Source organism: Syngnathus typhle, linkage group LG2, assembly GCF_033458585.1.
Source record: "Syngnathus typhle isolate RoL2023-S1 ecotype Sweden linkage group LG2, RoL_Styp_1.0, whole genome shotgun sequence".
NCBI lineage: Eukaryota > Metazoa > Chordata > Actinopteri > Syngnathiformes > Syngnathidae > Syngnathus > Syngnathus typhle.
In genome coordinates this window covers 19177037-19198606 of record NC_083739.1, presented here as the reverse complement: position 1 = coordinate 19198606, position 21570 = coordinate 19177037, and the positions used below count along the sequence as shown (strand labels likewise).

The window sequence follows — 21570 nt, the reverse complement described above, 5'->3', positions numbered from 1 at the left end:
GGTATTGGCAACATTGCATTTTTTACTACCATTTTAACATTTTCTTTATGTCAAAAGCAATCGAATGCCTTTTGGCAGTGTCATCGAAGACCTCTGTGATTCCAAAAACTGTTTGCGCGATGTCGCCCATGAGAAAAATTCAACTCTGGCTGCTGCCTCAAAATGACAGATATTTGCCCACCAGAATGCCAAATAATAGCCAGGAAAAAAAAAAAAGAGTGGTGGCATGGTTATGTTGTAGATCAGGCAAAGTGTGACATCACAATTCTGAACAGTTGGCGTATTTTCCAAAATCGAAAGCTAACAAACGATTTATTTGGTTTGGTCAGTTTGTCATTTCATGCGTGAGCAGGTACGCCGGATGTTTCAATACAAATACGTCAATTATCAATAACATTTCCCCTTCAAATGAAGTGGTTCTCTTTGAGCCTTGCTTGTTTGAAGTGTGACACTTTTGGACACCAGTCTGTGCATTTCGAGTTAAAAACAGATTCAAGGCTTATTTTTAGATTTTTAAAAAGATGATAGCTATTCCTGGCATATGTGGCCTCAAACTGTCCTAATCTATTATCTTGTAGAAAACATAACTTTCATTACTTCTTGAAACAGAAAAGTGTCGCTTACACCGCAGGCATATAGCCAGACTGGCGATGAGCGCATGTTCAAGAAGTGTTGGGATCGTCCTTTGACTTCTGTCAAATATTTGGAACCGCGTCGACATTTTACATCTGCAGGATGGAACATAGAACATTTGACGTTTTACCTAAATGACGTCTGTTTTTCCACAGATTAATCCAGGGCGCCAATCATCAATCCAAAAATTCACTTTAACCTCAACTGGCTTTGAGACAAAACAAATGGTGGATCAAAAACAATCCTGAAGAACAAGTAAAGCAGAAAGATCACATACAACCAGTCAACCATGTGGCTCCAAGACACACATGACTGGGAGAACATGAATGATGCAACGTATGCAGAGGACTCCGATCCGTACCACTGGAGGACTTTAGCATGCTTTGTCTCATCCAACAAAGCTGCTTCGCTCATCTTCCTCTTCCTCTCTTCCGAAGGATTTGGAAGCGAAAGGGACGTAGAATATTTGCAATGCAGGTTTTTCTGGTACCGACCACCTCTTTGTTCCGTCACCCGTCCAGTTCATGCAAATGCATCGTTGACAAACGTCAACGGCGACGTTATGCGGGCGTTCTCTTTCTATCTACATTCCAGATTGTGATTCCTCTTCTGCACTTCTTCCAGTTCTGTTTTCTAATTCCCACGCCAACGCTCCTCAATTTGTCTTTAAAGAAGCATAGTGGAGAAGGAGAGAGAATTTGGAATGCATGGAACTTTATATCTAAGACCTTCACACTGTTCGTCATCATTAAGCAGAGGCCATAAAGACACTGGCAAATGCGTCGGAGCTCGACTACACAAGCAGGAACAAAATGGAAATGGGAGTTTGTATTCAGAAGCAAACCGTTTTAGCCATTACAAAGCCATCAAGACGTTTTCTGTCTGCTGTCACAAGTCCCCATTTTTGAGTTTTGAATTTTGTTCAGTTGCCAGCACAGCCTTACTTGTTTATTTATATTTTGTTTTAACGTGAAAGTGGACTATTTTTTTATGGCATCCATGAACACAATTTCTCCGCGTATTTCTGTACGCTGACAATGAGATTATCATTTTTTTTATCATCACTTTTTTTCTATTCATGTTGCCAAGCTCCCTTTCGTTTTTGTTGCGTTAACACTCATGAACTCATGAACTATATCAAAGCAATAGAATTTAGGGAGCCGAGTCAAGAGCACAACAGTGTGTCATTTGACCAAGTAAAAAATAGTTGCCTGCGTCAGTCCAAATTAGCAGTCATGTGACGCTCACCAATCAACATATAAGGAAACGGAACACCCACCTCCCATCCCCATCCCTTAATCCCAACCTCTCAATGTTGTACCACAGTTGCGGCTGACTAATACACTACAACGACCTGCAACCAACCGCAGTGGGACATTTAGAGGCACGAGTCACCGATGCGGCCGAGAGCACTGCAGGCCAGCAGAGAGGCAGTGAAGACCCTGGACTTGGCACCCTAACCTCGGTTTCGGGATCACGTTGGGACAAGGCCACCCACACTCCCACCTCCTTCCGAGCCACGACCTCGCATATCGTCAGTATGCATCCGCATGTCAAGTCGAATGTGCGCAGTGCACATGAAAGCACATTTCCAAATGGTGTAAAGAAAGGGAGAAAAAGGAACCAAAAATCGCTTTTTTCCCCATTTTCTATCTCACCCTGACCTACAACCTATCTCAGTTGTCATGGAAACTACTCAGGTCAGTGCTCTCCCTCCTGCTGATGACGCTCCTGCAGTGCATTGTGGGATGGATCTGTATTTTGCCTATACGCCGCACGACAGCAACAACAAACGTACTGTCGAGGCCAAACGTGACGAGCAGAAACCGACACTTGTGTTGTATATTGTCCATGTGAACGCTCGCCGGGGACCTTCGCATGCTGCCCGGCGTTAACAAAAAAAAAGGAAAAGAAAAACCTCAAAGTCACCTCTATATTGTTTTGTTCCTAAAATTCGTATGTATGTGCATATGAGTGTGGCACTTGTGTTTGTATGTATCCGCCAACGATGAACATAAAAAGAAAACCTGTTCAATCAATCGCCACAGGTACGGTACGGGGCTAAAAGGAAAGGCCACCTCTCATCTCCACTCGTTCTATGCAATGAATCCCATTTAGTAACAATATGAGCCAGACAAGTTGGCATAAAAAAAACACAGTCATAGCCAAACGCTAAGGTTTTGCCATTAGTGAATAATAGCAGCAAAGCTTACGCGATGCGTTCAACTGGAAAATGGAAAATACAGGGGCATCGTAATACATTTTTAGTTTGATTCCAAGGGTGGAACTCGTACACATTCATAAAAGAAAATCATTTTCAGAAGGCTGGTTTCAAATGAATCGTAATGTTCTTGCAACTGTATAATTTGAGAAGTTTATTTTCGGTTTGGATTAGTTATAAAGCTATAATCATTCAAATTCTGATAAAACAAATAGTGCAAAGAGTGGATCTACATAAAGTATGAGTTTCGTTTATGAATTTTTTTTTCCACGATATTGACATGTATTAGAATACGCACGCCTGTATTTAGGGCTATTTCAGAAGTAAACTTTGGTAAAAATCTTGCTGTGGTCAAATTGACCCCGAGGATCCAAACTGTTGGTGATTTTTACGGTAACAGGAGAGTTAAATAGAACAAGTGAGAAAAAACAAACAAAGCGGCACACAGTTGATCCCAAATGTCAGTCATTACTGGATACGATGCTTCAAGCAGTACATGCAGTCCTTGGCCGAATAAACATTGAGAGGTGTTCCCCAGATATTTATCAAGAAATTCATATATATTGAGAGATTCTATACAGATTACCGAAGATTCCAAAATGTGCTCCATGGCTGCTCAGTGGTGAAAGCGACCTCATGTTTTCTTTGTGTCTGTTTCTGATGACATTGACGATACCATGACGGTTTACAAAGAGTCAGATCAAAGGCTCAGAAGAGATTATACTTATTATATTTATTTGTTCTCTTATGTTGCAATAATGTTCCTTGGGCAAGTTGTAATATTTCTCCCCAATCTCAATAACATTGTTCATTATTCAGTTTTATCAAATCAGCCGGCAGTTATATAAAGTATACAGTATGTTGTTTTCACGTGAGCAGAAGTTTCATACCAAAACATTTTAACTTGAAGATGAGTCTATTTGACCCATGATATAATATGAGGGTCAACTGTATTATGATAAGAATGTGTATTTGTCAGAAGGGGGTGGAGATGGGGCTCAAGAAAATTGCTATTTTTGTTTGGCGTACAAATCAGTCATCTTTAAGAAGTCTATATTTTATGAAATATGAATGAGAGTATTTAAGAAATTATTTTCGAATAATCATAGGGGATGCTGTACGGTTGGGGAATTTCAGAAAGGAGGACGTTGAACTCTAACGTTAAAAAAAAATGTGGAAGAGCGGAAAGTAGTATTTCATACACAGCTGGCGAAACTATCAAAGGTCATCACACACTATTTTCTCAAACACAAATTGAATCTTTATGAGGTTTCTAATAAATGGATATTTCGTAGCCTGGCCACCGTTAGTTCGCATTTGCTTGTCTCAATCAGCCACTCGAGGTGACTTAAATATGCATCGCAGCAAGGGCTTTTAGTCTACAGTGTAATATTAGTCATCGAAGAAAGCCATTGAAGCAGTTGTGCTGTCTGCACTCTGTTGGTGTCTTGTCTAGTTCTAGCAATGTAATAGACTAGACTTGAGAGTGAAAATAACCAACCGACGGCATGTTTGAAGCACAAATGTAGACAACTAAACACACAGATTGCAAATAATTCACATTTTGACATTAAATTTACTTTGGATGTGAAAAGGATTCAGATAAATCTCCATGACCACATCAACCCTGCTTTATGTGCAAAATGAAAAAATGGAACCGATGACATTTTGGAGTGTTCAAAGTTGTGAACTGTCACTAACACTTTTTTCTTTGTAATACTGTTTCTTGATAGCCTCAGCAATAAGTGAGCAATTTTACTTAGATTGCATTTTGAAATGATGTTTACATTATTTTTTTTTTTAAAGAAATTTTGTTTCCTTGATTTTACAGACATGAAAAAGACCAACGTAAAAGTTCCGCGTTCAACAATTTTTACGGATAAGTTTACAGTCGAGAAAAAGTGCACGTGTAAATGTCGCTCAGAGATTTTTTTTTCCCCCTGTATGTACGAATGGTCAAAATGTTTTTACAGCAGTGCTACATAGGGCAGCATTCCATGAAAAAGACCTTGAGATATTATAAATGCGTATTATAAATAGATATTTATGAAGAGATGTTTAAGGTGAGCAGGAGTGGAACAGAGACAAGCTATAAAATTGTATGGGAGTCTTTTTTGTTTGTTTGTCCATATAAAGAATCATTAGTGAAACGGCATGCATGAATTGACACCTATCCCAGCAATCCGAAAAGAGAGTCCACTCAACCCCTTCCCTTGACTTTTTGAGCCTCGTCGACATTCCACCTCACGAGCTGCCATATTTTGGGGTACGTTCCCGGTGTAAATAAGGGATGAGAGCCAGTTCACCTGACACAATCATGGCAGGTCATGGACATGTTCTTTTCAACATGTAAATGTCAGCAATGATAAAACAAGCAGGCACGAGTGGGGGGTTTTGCAAACCGCCACAAGGCAACACAAGTTGGAGCGTATGCAAGCCTGAGCCTCCTTATAGCCAAACGTGCGCTTTAATTGTGTATAAAAACAACTTCAACAAAGAGAGCTGAAAATCAGACAAATGAGTATAGGACAAACATTTGCATTGTGTGTGGGTGTGGCTGGCTCGTGCCGACTGTTTGATTATATTGATTGAAAAAAATGGAATCAGATATAGAGAAAGATGACATTGATCTCTGTAGAGTTTCTATAAATGTTGTGTTTGTAAAATGCGATAGCATTCAAAACAAAAGGTGGGTTACTTTTCCGGCTTCCGTGTAAATTCTGGGGTGGGCACATGGTATTTGGAGGGGAAATGGACAATACATGTAAAAAAAACATAATTATATAGATAAAATTTATGAAGCTGGAGATGAAAAAAAAAGAGCCTAATAATAACAACGTCCATTGTTGTAAGTGCAATGAGCTCAACTTCCTGTTCTCCCCATTGTAAAACCTTGTGTACGTTTCTGTGTGTTCCTCCTGTAAATGGGTGTAGTAGACCTGGTGCATCATGCCATGTAATGTGATGAATGATTAATTATGACCTAAAAATACATTTCAATCAGGAAAAATAAAATACAAATACATACGAACCTGATGTGGACATTTTATTTGGTATGCGGGATACTTACCAAATACACAATAGTGCTTCGTGGGATCCTTCGTATTAACCTCTCATGATCACAACTCTACATCAGACTGGGCAGGATTTGAACTTAATCCACGCCACTGTAATTTTCATATTCCCCATCTGTTAGCCTGCCCCCGGGGCCAGCTGTGGCTACGTAATGCAGTTTACCACCACCACCAATGTGAATGTGTGAGCGTATGAATAAAGTAATGCATCCACTGTAAGCGCATTGAGTGTGCTCCAGGAAAAGCACAATATAAATCAAATGCATTATATTTTGAATGACTGTGACCCCTTTGAAATAATATTGTATTACAATCAAAACTTGTTCATGATTGTCTTAAATAAAAGTAAACAGCTAAAATCAATCATACTCATGCAGTCCATCAAGCACTCATTCATTTACCGTGGCTTTATTCTATTGGTTTATTGGACCGTTAAAGGATTCTTTATGGAGCTTCTCATCGGTTTGATAGATACAAATATTTGAAACACCACAACGGTAACATTGGAAGATGTTAGCCAAGGACAAATATGAAGAGTTCTTTTCCAAAATTTTGAATGTTCTAACAAAAACGTGACATTTGCCCAAACCTGTAAATTTCACACTTTAATTTTATTTGAGTTCCTTTGACCAGAATAAGGTCTTAACATATTCAACAAGTTATTAGTTGGTGGTTTTTTAAAGGGGTTATATTTTGTCAAGCATACTTTATACAGCATACAACATTTTAAAAAATAAATCTAAAAATAAGAGAGACCAACATCTATTGCAATAGATAGCAAATATAAATAATTTCTGTTGGGGGCAGAACATGTTCTCTTCTTTTTCATATAAACTTTGCTGAAAACAAAAAAGTCACCATCCATAATTGAAATTAAGGATTTTATTAGTAGACATTCTCTTGTCCATGACTCTATCAAGCTGTCCACAGTATGCCTATGTGGTCCCCCACCAAAAAATAAAACATCTGGTGGTATGTCCACACCAAAGAAAATGCTTTAAATACTATAAAAATAAATCAATTGCACAAAATAATGTGTCATTCATTTTGCATGTGATTACCTCTGTGTAACACGAGTACACAAACTACAACAATCACATAGATAGTCCAAGAGAAGGGGGGGATAAAATTCAAAAGAGGAAATGTTGGGAGAAATAGCAAAAGCAAACAAAACCAAAAAAAATTACTTGACGGTCCAAATGTTGCTATGTGCGTTAATGAAAGAGGCCTTGTACCATTTTGTGTTAAATACAAATTTTGTGCATATCAACACTGGAGCCAACTTTAGTGTTTTGATTACACATCACATAGCAGAATTGGGCTTTGCCCCACAAAAAAAAGGCAGATGTAACAGACACAGAAACTACATGTACAAATAAGTCTAACGAGTGCATGTGGTTAAGTGCTCTAAAATAAATACAGGCAGGCTATGGAAGAGGGGGGGGGGGGGAAATGACATGGAGTTTGGCCACCATTCAACAAAATTTATGTTTGCGTTTTACAGTATGCAATAGTCACAAAAACCATTGTCCAGAGATGTTCTTGCTTTAGCTGTTTGAAATGTCTTTACTATTACGACCACAGTCAGCACAAGAGCTGAGCTTTTTTTATTTTATATTATCATCATTGTATTATTTTTACATTTTTACAACATTTTCACTTGGAATGTAAAATAAGGATTCAATGTGCTGATGGTCTGTTGCAAAATGTAGAAGATATTAACAAGGTGTCACATTACCAATTGAGGTTTTTCTCTTATCTTTAAGTGTCTACACCAAAATAATCTCAATTTTTTTTTTTGACGAATTTTCAACATCTTAAACGTGTGTGTTTTCTTGACAGCAAGGTAACCATATCGTACCAACACTTGATACTCCTCATTCTATTGTTCAAGCCCATGTACACACAATTTTGCATTGATATGACACATATTCCATCATGGGCCATTTAATAGTGACATATGGAAGAAACAATTAGCGCTGGCAAACAGTTACAGGTATCGCAATTCAAGTTGATGTACAATCCTTTATGGGGAAGAAGCGAGCAAGTCAAGATGAGTCAACTGTTCAAGAGAGGCCTCTGTGTACGTCTTTCCTATCTGCGCTGGATGTGTGCAATGGTGAAGGGTTACATTTTTAAACGCGTCCCTCCTGCTTATGACAAGGCGTGTGGAAGAGGTGGAAAGGGAACAGGGTGAAGGCTACTAGTCTCATCAGTAGATATCAGGCAGGTCTTGGTAGTTTCTACTGAAGTAACTACCCGAGTAGTTCCAGTCCTGGGCGCCAGTGTTCGGGTTGGTACCCAATTGGAACCACCTTCAATAAAAAAGAAATAATGAATGAAAAACACTAACGTAAAAAAAATTATTTTGGGGAAGAAAAAGCAGCTGATTGGTGCGCACTTCCGCCCAATGAGTCAAATGCCCTCCCTCCTGAGATTAACTGACACGTTTCCGTGAAACATATTCACCAATTGCTAGTAACATTCCAAGACGTCCAAATTCCAGTGATATTCCAAACACCAACATTTGCCCTAAAAACTCAAGTTAACAAGTGCAAAGGTAATATTACGGGTGAGAATAGCAGTGTGAGTAGTTTGTGTATTTCTGCAATTTGTTTTTTTTTTTTCTGAATGAAGGACTTTAGAGGCATTTGAAGTGCTTGATTTTTTTTTTTTTTTAATTCACAAAACTCCTGGAAACTCCTTGTCACATTGCTAGTTAGTGTGAGAGAGCAAGACTGTGAATGTGTTACACAGTGAAAGAGAGCAATAGTGTGAAACCAAAAGCAAATGAACTCTACACAAACCTTGTAGACCACTCTTCCTCATTCTTGGCTCTCTGTTTTCTGGCTGCTCGTTGTTTCTCTTCTAGTCTCTCCTTCTCCTGGCTTGCTTCTTCTGTAAAACCACAAGAGTCACAGAGTGGAGCCATTTGTCGTTCACATGAGGCAGTTATGGAGGCAAACAGCAGATGGAGGCAGCGCTTCATTATCTTAATCTCATCCGTCCATCCATCCGGTGAAATGGTCCCCCGTCAATGCCATGTTGCAGACAAACAAGCATTCAAACTTGCACTCATGGACAAAGAACATGCAAATTCCACACAGGGGTGATAGAGCAGAGTTCTCAAAGCCAGGGGCATTTATTTTTGCTAAAACAATGCCAAACAGAGCCCAACAAAACACTAGCTGGTTGTAGACAATGCAATTACCCATTTTGCCATTCTCCATGGCTCGAATGTCAGGTCTGAAGCGACAGTCTGATGGGGCTAAAATGGCCTCCATGCCTGGCTCCAGCTCGTTGAGGGACAATGCAAAGTTGGTGAAGTTGTACATCTAAACAAAGAGAAGTAGAAAGAATCTGTTGAGATTTTGAGCACACAATTATTTTATTTTATTTTATTTCCTTCCTTCCCCTTTCAATACCTGAGCTGAGTGAGCCGGTCTAGGATCTATCCTCCAGAGCAAAGTGCTCCCTGGTATGACCAACACAGTCTCTTGGACCTCTGGCATGTCATCAGCATCATCGTTTTCCGATCCTACTGGCTCCTCCTGGTGGATGGGAATAGAGTGGATTAAGAAATCACATGGTTAATCATTTAATTAATCAAACATTAGCCGTTCTACCAAGAATACGCTAATGAAGAATTCTACATCAACCCAAGAGAAAAGAGACTCGTGTGATTCTGACTCATTTAATCAATTTACACGTTTTTGCTTCCTGTTGTCTCCTTTCTTCTCTGCCTTTTTGTGAGCCTCGTAGGACTGAGGATCAATACTCCACATGCACTCCGTCCACTTCCCATAGATGACACAAAGCTTCTTTTTACTGCACAATGACAAACACAAGAGGAAAATCCGATTACAAAACCAGCTTTCTTGGAAAACCTTACGCAATATATTAGGAATTATATCATGGGTGACAAAGTAAAAAGGCTAACCTCTTGTCCTGGATGTATCCCTCCACTTTGTGCAGCTCTTTGCCAAACATCCCACAAGGCTTGAAATTCAACACACACTTGTCTCCAGTGCTGTGTAGACAAGAGTGTAAGCATTTAACACCTCTCCATAAATCATGGTGAACTGTATGCGACCTAAATGTTACACGTTGCACACCAAAAGAAAGAGGTCTCATGGCATAACACGTTATTCATGACTGCAGAGCACTACATTCGTTTACCTGTGGTTGACTATTTCTACTGAGCCATACTGCTCTATCCATAGTTTGCCTAGAATGATGTTGTGCACGCAGCAGTTAGGGTTACTCCACGTATATGCCTCATTGTGCCTAAAATAGAGAAGGAAGGTGAAGACACATGAGACACAGATGGGACATTGCCACAAGGAACACATTTAAACGAGGAAAGTAACTCCCACATTTCTTTGACATACTTAAGTAGCTCGAGAGTGATGGTCCCTTTGGGTTCGGCCTCAACACTCTTCCCCCAGAATTTGAGCTTGGGGTATATGGAGCCATGGAATACAAAGTCGCCTGCCAGGCTCTCAGCATGGAAGGCACTCACTGGTGGATGATGGGATACCTGCTCTGCTAGCAGCCGGAAGCCCTGCTCCTCTCTGTGTAGACACGCAGGAGCATGAAGGGTGAATAATTCATGTTAAAAAAAAGATGTGAAGATGTACCTGGTAAGTTCATAAGTCTCCCCAAGAAGAGGGTTGAAAGGTTTTCCAGTTCGCTCCCACTGAGATGCAACCGCTGACACGGCAAACGCAGCAACAGCCTGAAGAAACAATTATAGACAACATGTTTAGATCACTCACGGAAAAGCTATTTCTCTCACAGGTTTGGCTATTTAGTCGAGCTCGTCTGCAACCCGCGGCTCATCCTTTGGCTGTGGCTCTCCCTGACTTTGGAAAGTCTATTTTAAATGTAATTTTGCCTGTTTGTTTTTCAAATTATACCTAAATATTAGGATTATGGCACTTCCATAATGTTAAATTGTTGTTTTATATGCATCACAACCACCAATCTGAGACACTTGGCTTTAAGATTGAGATGATTGAGCCCTGGTAAGAAAAACATGGATGAATCCAAGAGAAAGGTTTCTGAAGAAAAAGAAAACAATGTTGACGCAACATGCGACACAAATATGTTAAAAACAAACATCACTCAGATCGCACAGATGCCAGCTGTAAAAATGAAGGTGGCGTCTCCTGCCCTGATGTAACGACACTGTACGTTGAGAAGCAAAATCTCTTAAACCAGGTGGTGAATAATTTAACGTTTGACTTCATAATAAAAAATGTAAGGCGGACACGTCTCAGACATTTCTAAAGTGTTGATGAGATGGCAATTTTCTTTTGGACAATTGCAATTCAGTTTGTGTGTTTGATATCGTCCCACCATGCAACTTAAGCGGGATACACAACACACAAGCTGATAATTGTGCGGTAGTTCACGCAGTTGGTAAGGAGTCTGAGTGTCTGACCTGCATGCGCTCTATGGAGTCAGACAGCGAGCAAGCTCTGTTGATGAGGTAAGTGTGTTCCATGTATTCGGTGATTCTCTGCAGGAAGCTGAGGGGCTCGTTGAAGACAACGGGCATTGTGATCTTGGAGAGTTCCTGACGAAGTACACATGATAAGAAGTGTGGAGATGACTTGGTTTATTGCCAACACTAACAGTCTTGCATTGGGAAATGCAAAGTAATTGCTTGCACAATCACATTAACAATGAAATCATCATTTCCCAAACTTGATATTTGTTCCTCGGTAAGAGTAAATCATAGCTTGAAGGGAGCTTTCAATACAGGTAAATACTTTGTTTGTTTGTTGGTATTGTTTCGAGCACTCACATTCAAAGTCATCTTTCTCCTCTTCTTCACATTGACAGATCACTGCTTATTGCTACATAACAGCTGTGAGTGTAAAACCATTTTTGAGATGTCAATGGCCTCTCTAGTGCAGTCTGAATAATAAAAAAAAAACCGCCTGCCCATGAATTTTGCTTGCTATTTATTTCCTTATGTATCGAGAATACAGTAAATCTTCTTGTAGTTTTAGTTTAATTCATCTGTCTACTAAAAATGTGTTGTTTTTTTTTAGTGTGTTGGAGTGGGAGTTGGGGGAGGTGTGCACAATTTTCATAAAAAAAAAAAAAAAATAGTTAAGATACATGTGGGGCACAAACAAAAGGTTTGGGAATGATGAGCATATTCAGTCGAAAAAGTCAATGAGTAAGATAGGATCAATTCTAATCCTTACCATTCCGATGCATTTTTTAAGGATACTCCAGACACTAATAGTGCTTCTGGAAAACATGGGCGCAGGTAATGACGTCCTAGAATGAAAAGAGAAATAAAATGACAATTGATGAGTGGAGAGAAAACAGAATTAAAAAAAGAGGCAGATCATCTTTCGAATCTGAAACTTGGAATCCAATCAGCATTGAATGCACAGGTGTCAAACTCAAGGCCCGGGGGCTAGATACAGCCCGCCACATCGTTTTATGTGGCCCGCGAAGACAAATTGATCATCAAATTAGTGTCATTACTACAATTGCAAATTGTCTTCACTTTTAAAAATATCTTTTTTTTATATATTTGACCAGTCTGATTTGAAAACGAGTTATTTGTCAGTTTGTTTTGTAGCTTTTACTGTATATAATATGAGGTGCTCATACATTTATTTGGGTTGACAGTCATAATGGTCTTCCGAAAGAAACTATGACTACCATGCGGCCCGCGAAAAAAATGAGTTTGACACCCCTGTTCTAATCAATCTGGTATCTGACAGATTTTCACACTTTATGTATGTAGGACTTTTGTATTTGAGTGCATCCGTTTAACAAATGTGCAAACTACCTTTCATGGTTGCAAGGAACATGCACCGTCGTTGATTCACAGAGTATTACATTAAATGCAGACGCTCAATTCTAATTAGCATGTCTGGCCTTTGCAATGGTATTTAGGTAGCAAATATTTGTGTAATCGTTTGTTTTACATGTCAGTTTTACAGTAAACTACAGTTGGGAGTGCCAAATAGCTTGAAAAAACGTTAACAATCATGCACATGGGGCACTTTCTTAACTTCGAGCACCACACCCAACAAAGATTGTCTCTCAACCCCAGTTGCATCACTTTCATACACTGCCTTGAGTTTAAGATCAGGGGATGTTTGAGAATAATTGTCAATTTTTGCACATGTTGTCCTGAATGTTGTTAGCTGCTTAAATGTTGTACAGAGGCCGAGATCTACCGGAGTCAAATTCCTTGTTTGGCATGCTCAAACTTGGCAAATAAAGATTGATTCTGATTCTGATCTTAGAGCGTTCTCGAAAGAAAACCGGATAGGTTCAACAACAAATAAAAATGTGATTAGGCGATGGATTACTGTATCTGTGCAACTCTATCTGACACAAGTACGCTGAGGTGTAAACAATGCATTGGCACAAACAAAGTTTGCAGATAAGGATTGCATGCAGTCCAACAGGTCTGCTATCAGAAAAAGGAAGCTTGTTTTTCCATTTGGCAGGAAATGAGAAAAAAAAACGGAGCACGCTTTTCACCTGCCACTGTATTATCGTATCTCTGGAGTGTCACAGACAAGAACACAAAGTATGAACCTACAGGCATCTCCCTGCGTCCACCTATATGCTGTATCACCAAGCCTGTTCATGGTCATGGCTGGGGTTGGTTTGGTCAAGCCGCAACAAAACTTGCTGATAGTAGGCATAGGCAGACATCCTGGACTGGATAGCAAGTCAAGTACGAGTACAAAACTACCAATGGCTGCCCACAAGAACCTCAAAAGCATTAATATCCAATCAAAGTGAATGAACAACCACTTTCTCAATGATGTTCTTACCTTGAGGTCATAATTTTTGACAATTTCTAACCATGCCCCATGCCTATGCCCATGACAGTAAAACCCGTTTTAGACTGAGTAGTTTCTGGTGGAGTTCACTCGGCTACAAATACACAAGCGTGCCTGAAAGGTGTTGCTAGAATGCAGCAGTACCTGTGTCTCTTGACACCGTTCTCTTGTGGCTTTGATCCATTGTTCTTGCTGCTATCAAACACCAGTGCATCTTTGTAACTGGACTCTGACACCCCTTCATATGACTCGTCCGAATCCAGGCCTGTGAAGCATAATAATCATAACTATGTAAATATGGTAACATGACAGCAACGAAACAGACACTAGGCACTAACCTGTAACGGCGTCGAAGAACTCCTCCTCATTGCTCATCTTCTGTCGTCAACGCTGACAAATCTGACTGTTGACTGGTCAACCTCTAACACATGGTCCCTCTGATGACAACCTCGGAGAGTTCTTCTGGATAGAAAATGGTCGGCCAAGGTTCCCACTGGATCGTCACAACAGCAACAGCACAGTATTTGTGCTTGGTTTCCACAAAATGCTTAGGATGGATGCTTATGGAGGAAGAAGAAGCACACCAGCAAATGTCTGCTGTTTGAAAAATAGATAAAGGTGAATGTTCGCTAAGATGGTGTTATTGAACATATTGTTTTGCGTTTTGATGATGCAAGGTAGAAATAGAAATATGTGGAGACAAAAGTAGTTGTTGAAAAGCAACAGGAGAAAAAAACTCTGACCTGACTAAGTTACAGGGGGAAAAACACCTAATGAATATTTCACACAAGATTTTTGTAGGTGTCTGTGTATTAATTGATTAATATAATTATTAATGATTTGGATTAAAAATCTGACATGATGCATTAATAGTGCGCCTTATAATGCGGTGCGCCTTATATAAGGACAGCGTTTTAAAATGGGCCATTCATTGAAGGCGCGCCTTATAGTCCGGTGCGCCTTATAGTCTGGAAAATACGGTACTACTAAAAACACCTCATTTTCTTGGACTTTTGAGTTCATTAAAATTAATTCTAGTTGCTGTTGGTTATATTTTTAATGTGCACACAATGCATACAGTTGCTGAGGCTTCATTATTTTTTAACTCAAAACTTACTACAATGGTTTAGGTACACCACATTTTTGGTGCACATTTATTCCCGCAATCACCATAATTTCGACAACTGTATACTAAGGATATATTTATCATCTCTTTGCATCTCTAACTGCAACTATGGCGAAACTTTAATCACGCAATGCGATCACATGGTTTTGCTCCCTCCCTAATCCAAGCAGCATACTTTAGGTGTATAATGCTAAAAGGACAAAAAAAAAGAAAGTGGCATGGTATTTTTATTGTGACACAATTCACATGGTAAATAAACACAAGGAATGTTGACTGATACTCTGACTCATTCATCACAAAGATCAGAAAAATGTTAAATCACTGGATGACTTGTCGCAACAATATGATGCTTTCACTTTTGATTTTGAAAATGTACTGTATGTCTAATGAAAATTTTGCCCAACTACATCTTAGGCAACACGATGACCAGACACTATGATTTTATAATGAAGTCACTACTGTTGTTATGAACAAAAGGTGGTGACATAAAGTCATCAGCGGTAGATCTCTAACCAAGATTACCATGTCCAAGCAGAAAAAGATAAGGCAGGATGTTCCCTCCTTCATGGCATCGATAAACAGTGTGAATGATTGTCTTGTAATCCACTTCCTGGAGTGGAATATTATATATTGTTTGATCTAAAATAGAAGCTTTGAGAGACACACTGGAAATGGAAATGGAATGGAAAGCGACTAGCACTAGGGCTGCCAAGGTTCGTCAAGAAGTCATGACTGTCGACGTCCCAATCCACTAACGGCTAATCTAAAAGCCAATGTCAACATTATTTATTTATTTTTTTCAAGTTTTCTTTTCCCTCTAAAAACAAATCCTGTTAAATCCAGTAAAGACCAAACTATACTTCTCAATGTGGTGTTAAAAAATAAAATAAGGTGGTAAAAAGAAAACAGAGTCAAGATACTTAGCACTAAACGACCAGTTAATACTGAACAGAGACAGAACATACACACATCTTTCTTCCCCTCACATGCACGTATGCGCACGCACTTACCGAGAAACGTACCACAAGTCCATTTCACGTGAGCAACAAAATCACAAGATTTGTAAAGAGAGAATTAATGTCAGTCGCCCGCAAATTAAGTGTGACCTCACATCTTTCCCCTACAATCAGCTTGTGATTTAGGAAGAGATATTCTGTAATCCTTTCTATAACTTGCTATATAGGTTTTGTCATACCACAATAGTTTTTTGATACTTTATAGCTGGTATCGTCACTACGACTTGACCCAATATCTTAAAAATAAAGCAAGTATCGGCCCAATACCTGATATCGGTACTGTCCCATCCCTAACTGCAATCTAATGTCGGAAAAAGCAAATGTGCAATGCAAGTGATTCTTAACAAGTTACTCCAGGCACATCCTGTAATTTCGGAAGTAAACCTGACTGCCAACCTTTATTGAAAAACAAACTTAACTTGCGCAGGATCAAATATGGCGAGGGGGAAAAAATAAACAATAAAATCAGGTTTTGAAGTCACCTTTGAAACACTGTTCCAGGAAACTGAATCACCCATTGATGACTATCTATAATAACTATGATAAATTAGTAATTAAATTACTTCTAAACTGGCTTTTTACAGTGTGGCAAAATGCCTCAAAGTGTTCCTGAAGTCATGTGTCTTATGCAAAAGGATATCCATTCATTTAGAAAAGGATGCTTGATTACTCATACGCGCACAGAGACCCACGAACATAATTAATACAATGTTCTATGCGAATTGGCACATTTCATTTTTATAAAACAATTTTGTTTAGCAAATATCAGCGTTCTTGTTTTTTTTCTACTCGTTATGATCATCCCTAATTACTAATACATTACATTTCCACAATTGTGGACCATTCGACTTGAGATAGACTCTGCTTGGGGCAAACACTGTTAAAAAATGTTTTTAAAAATGCATTTAGATCGCATGGGGGAATGAGTTTTGGATAACTTGTGAGCAATACTGATAAGGTATAGAATCCCTTTCCAGTTTACAAATGTTAAGGTTAAACCACGCAACAACTCACAAAGAAGTTGATAGAGGCATCCATGACTGATAATAGATTTTATAACGCAGCTCCATAGTAATTTATATCTGTAGTTTCTCTGCTGGTCAGTGCTTTATCTTAAAGCAGGGTGGTTACACAGTGGGACACTGATTGTGTGCACAAAACTGCCTGTTATTTCGTACCCAAAAACAGATTAAAGAGGATGTAACAAAATAATTGAAACGGAACATCAGTTTTGATTTAAAAGACGCGAGTGCATCAAATCAAGCCGAATCCAATTATGTCACTTTAAAATATATTGAATCGTATTTGATTGGAATTATATATTTATGAAGGAAATGCCAGACTGTACTTTAGTCATATGTATGTAAAATGACAACTACACCTAATCAATCAGCAACTAAGAAAATATTTATGTCGTAATATTAATAGTATAAAAAATTCCTATGGCATTTATGGGAACACATGGTAGCCAGACAGCCTTCAATCACAGACCCCACAAGTTAACATTTGAAGAATATTTGACATTGACGTCTGTCACACACATGCCCATTAGTTTGGCTACCGCTGCAAGATTCAACTCAAATCTGTTGAAATGTGGCCTTGAGAACATGCGTTTGCAAAATGTCTTTCCTGTCGCAAAATTTTAACCACACGTCAACAATAATTGGAGAACAAATGCTGCCACTCAAGTAGTAGTAACCATTGATCCAACAACAAAGATACAGTATAACTCCCTTCCAAAAAGCGTTCCTATTGTGGTCTAATTGGACATTTGACATTGCGTCATGATGGAAAGCTAGTTCAAGAGGTCTTCTAGTCTTCACTACCATGTGCAAAAGATTATATTTTAACATCTTGTCCCAGTTTGACAATATCTTGCATTATTGCTGCTGGGCCACAGCCTGATTGTGTGAGGCTACTCAAAGTTCATTGACACTGGGCCAACTGGGCCAGAACAAATTTCATAAATAAGAACAATTCAAATTTTTTTATGTTTCGGAACTTAATGCTTCTGAGTTTTCTCTACTTAAATCACAGTCTGATGACCAAGCCTCGAAATAGGCAGAATCAAATTGCAATTTGCGAGTGAAAAATGCACATTTTATACATAATCCCAACACATTAAAAAGCAAAACTGCAATCAGGCATTTATGTGGCACAATGAAAAGCTTAACACACACACTATATTGTGAGCTATACTATTACCAGGGAGAGAATCAATTTCTACTATCGTATTAATATTTAGGTCATCTCATTCGTTTGAATGTTATATAAATGATATAAAATCACAGAAACATTGGGAAAAATGCATTTGCACAAATAAATGACTTTCTTAGACATTGCAGCCGCTGCAGTCAGTTAAGACTACATAAAAAGATATGCCCTTGACAATAGAATACAAAGGAATTAGCTTTGTTTCTCTGTTGTTGATAGAAGACAATTTTCACTGCAATCATTTTGCCAGTGTAAAATAGCAAGGAGTAGGTCATAATAAATTCCCCTCAAACTTTGTAGAGTGTGGTGCCAAAGCCGAGGAAGAACCCACAGCATGTTAAAGAGTATGTAAAAGAATTTACTTTAACCCATTGCTTCACTGTGGTATTATTGGAGCCGTCTGTTCGCCATTCTCCATGAACTAGGAAGTAGTCAGCTAAAAACTAACAAATTGGGATGTTTCACTTGATAAACTGTTACAAAGTAAACAAGTAGTTAAAACATACAGGCTTTACTTAGTACTGTCCACACATAATGGTTGCAACAGTGTGAACGAGTTTATCGGTACAGTAAAATAATTTCCCAACTTGCCGCAATGGACTTCAGTGTCAATGACCTACAATAAACCTCCTACGAAACGAAAACAATGGGTTTCCTGAGTGTTAGATGTAGATTTTGATGGAGGAGGTCACAAGTTGAACAGGCATTGCTGAGGCAGTATCATTCCATGGGAGGAAACTTTAACCAACACGGAGCTTGGGATAATAACGCAGATGTTTCCACGCAGATCAGTGAGATTCCCGCAAATCTGCAGAAATCTATAGCACATTCTGTCCCATTTCCAATTTGGGGCTTATATCACACTTGACGCTGAACGGATCTAAAGTGAAACTTATAGACAGAAGTCAATCAGTGTGTTCCATTATTGGATTTATCAACAGCGGCCAACAACCCCTACTCAGTGTTGCCTAAAGACAAAAAAAAAAAAAAAAAAAAACAGACTTTCCCAAATGCTGAGTTGGCTGCTATCATTAGCAAGTCCTGTACAACAATTCATCTGGCTAGCACATCATCATCGCGATCAAACTTCAGTTGTCTACGTGGTATGACATCCCGACGAACAACTTAAAGTGTTATTGTTTATCATAACGATATTGGCCAGCCAAATGTCTGATCCAACACTGACAGGACATCATAGTGACAGCTAGCATTCACGTTAGCGTTGCGGCTAAAAGTGAGGAAAGCTACCTGGTACAGAAGCGTCCATATCTGACATAACAGACCTTAAAATGCTCAGCCATGACACCTAAAACTATATAAAGACAGAAAAGAGCCGCCATGAAAACACGTCTTACCAGGATCGCGTAGACAGTGTAAACGCTTTGACAAGTCCCGAGAAAGAACTCGCAGTGTAGCTTTGGGTCTGACACAGAAGCGGAAGTTGCTAGCCGCAGGGAAGGGAATGGAAGAATGACTGACATAATAGACAGCCAATCAAGCCCGGGGGTGGGTGCACGCTGTCCAATGACAAGACATGTCGGTAGCAAGAACGTAACGAAGGGGGTGGGAGCAGCATCATAATATGCAGGCAGGTCACAGTATGGATCGAACACATCCTGAAAGAAATATTAAAAAAAATAAAAATACTGGGGAAAATGTGTTGCATCCTTTCTGGTTGATCAATTAGTTAAGTTTATTTATATTATTTATATATACACCCAGGCATGGGGCTCAGCTCCTTGGTGTGGGGCCACTCCCTTCTTGCTATAAACAACTCTCAACTTTTCTCTCACTTGCACTCCTCTGCTACAGGTGTTTAGAATTCACATATGTAGCCATTCCAGCTGCACCCCAGTTGCAGAAAGGTCCCCCACTCTTGTCCTGCGTCTTCCTCTACTGTCCCCTATACCACATTCTTCTGTCCTTCCCTGACAGGGGTTAGGAACTAATGTATTCCTTCTATGTATTGAATGGGACATTGTAGTACACCTTTTTACATAAATGCTGTGTTGAAAATTGGGCCGACTCAGAAGGTTTTTTTTTTTTTTTTTTTTTGTAAATTGACCCAAACCAACAAACCCAAACTTCAATCCACTAAAACCTTAACCCTATAATCCAGGGATGGGAAACTGGTGGCGCATGGGCAATTTTGCAATTGTGTCTTAACACAGTATATAGGCCATCTTCTATATCACCAAGGGATGGAGCACGACTTGTTTTTCCAGATAAAGTAGGCCACGTGAGACACATTCTCTATGAGTCACATAGACAGCTTGAGAACCCCTCGGGTCTGTCTCGGAGGGAAAATGTGCAGATGTTCAATCTGCTTCTACAACACTACAATTAGGGGGATAAATTATTATATTATTTTACCATGCAAGAATAATTGATACATGAGAGGTGTTGTAAATTGCCTTGTATAAGTCACATCAGCCATAAAATGCCCAAAAATGTGAAAGGAAAACATATATAAGTCGCTCCGGAGTATAAGTCGCATTTTGGGGGGCAATTTATTCGACAAAATCCAACACCAAGAACAGACATGAACGAGCAACAACAGGCTAAACGATACGGTATGCTAACGTGACAAACACAAACGAGGAGCTGAGAACGGGCCTGACGTAACATGCAGTTATTTAAAAAAAACTATTACATAAATAACACGTTTCTAAAACCATCTGTGTCACTCCAATTAATTAAATCCATCGATCGTCCTTTGTCAACAATGCCGTGTGCCGCGCCGCAGTTCAAATTATTCCACAGGCCCATACAACGATATATAAACTATATTTTAAATAACTATCACATAAACAACAATATTATCAAACGATTTGTGTCACTCCAAATCAATCAATCCATCGATCAAACTTTTCGTCCTTTATGTCGTCCTGGTGACAGAGGACATGTCCAAAGAGGATATGGCGCTTTAAAGTGTTAATTACTTTATTTGCTTTTTTCTCTCTATTTTTCACGTTTTGAATATGTTCAAGATAAAGATATCAAAGCATGTGAAGTGATCAACTATACTAAAAATAACATGTGAAGTGGTCAACTATACTTGTAAGTAAGTGATGTGTTAATGATCAAGTAAGAATTTGTGAAAAAAAAACATATATAAGTCGCTCCTGAGTATAAGTCGCCCCCCCCCCCAAACTATGATGAAAAACGCGACTTATAGTCCGAAAATTACGGTATATGTTTTATTGTGAAATGTCACTTTGTTGAAATGTTCATATGGAGGCTTTTTGTTTTCAGAGGGATGTGGCAGAAAGCAGACAGTAAATATATTTTTAAAAACAAGACAAACAATTAACAACAGATTAACAACTCGGATGTTATAAACAAAGGTTATAGAAAATGCATTCAGAGAAAAACAAAAAATGGAAATGAGGGAAGGAAAGTGTATTTTGTTGTTGTTGCATATATTGTGGCAGCAGCAACATTGCTGATGCAG

At 39.0% G+C, this 21570-nt stretch overlaps 2 protein-coding genes across 4 annotated transcripts in view; one reads left to right on the top strand and one right to left on the bottom strand.

The window, feature by feature from the left end:
- bsna (bassoon presynaptic cytomatrix protein a) overlaps positions 1–5885 on the top strand; it is a 68109-nt gene extending 62224 nt beyond the window's left edge. The window contains exon 16 of the mRNA XM_061272426.1: positions 789–5885. The gene's annotated coding sequence lies outside the window, so the exon portion shown is untranslated. The remainder of the gene's footprint in view (positions 1–788) is intronic.
- A 910-nt stretch (positions 5886–6795) lies between these two features.
- Positions 6796–19609, bottom strand: LOC133170313 (oxysterol-binding protein-related protein 2-like). Of its 3 annotated transcripts, none has more exons than XM_061303135.1 (14): positions 19472–19609; positions 14099–14320; positions 13905–14025; positions 12150–12225; positions 11375–11509; positions 10569–10666; positions 10320–10502; positions 10108–10215; positions 9869–9958; positions 9636–9756; positions 9354–9479; positions 9140–9263; positions 8736–8826; positions 6796–8243 (listed from the first exon to the last, which is right to left on the bottom strand). In XM_061303135.1, exons 2-14 carry the CDS (start codon positions 14133–14135, stop codon positions 8141–8143), a joined length of 1413 nt encoding a protein of 470 aa, XP_061159119.1. In that variant the 5' UTR covers positions 14136–14320; positions 19472–19609; the 3' UTR covers positions 6796–8140. The 3 variants fall into 3 exon arrangements, with proteins under 3 accessions (XP_061159119.1, XP_061159111.1, XP_061159126.1); XM_061303127.1 differs by having other exon boundaries at positions 14099–14357; positions 19472–19580; XM_061303142.1 differs by having other exon boundaries at positions 14099–14354; positions 19472–19565.
- Positions 19610–21570: the final 1961 nt, after the last annotated feature.

Bases quoted from the DNA above. Each gene is read 5' to 3' on its own strand.
- LOC133170313 (XM_061303135.1), bottom strand. From the start codon at position 14,135: ATGAGCAATGAGGAGGAGTTCTTCGACGCCGTTACAG. The intron at 10,216-10,319 runs GTATGTCAAAGA...TCTCTATTTTAG, and splicing joins ATCACTCTCGAGCTACTTAA to GCACAATGAGGCATATACGT. The intron at 9,959-10,107 runs GTAAACGAATGT...TTGTCTACACAG, and splicing joins GTAGAAATAGTCAACCACAG to CACTGGAGACAAGTGTGTGT.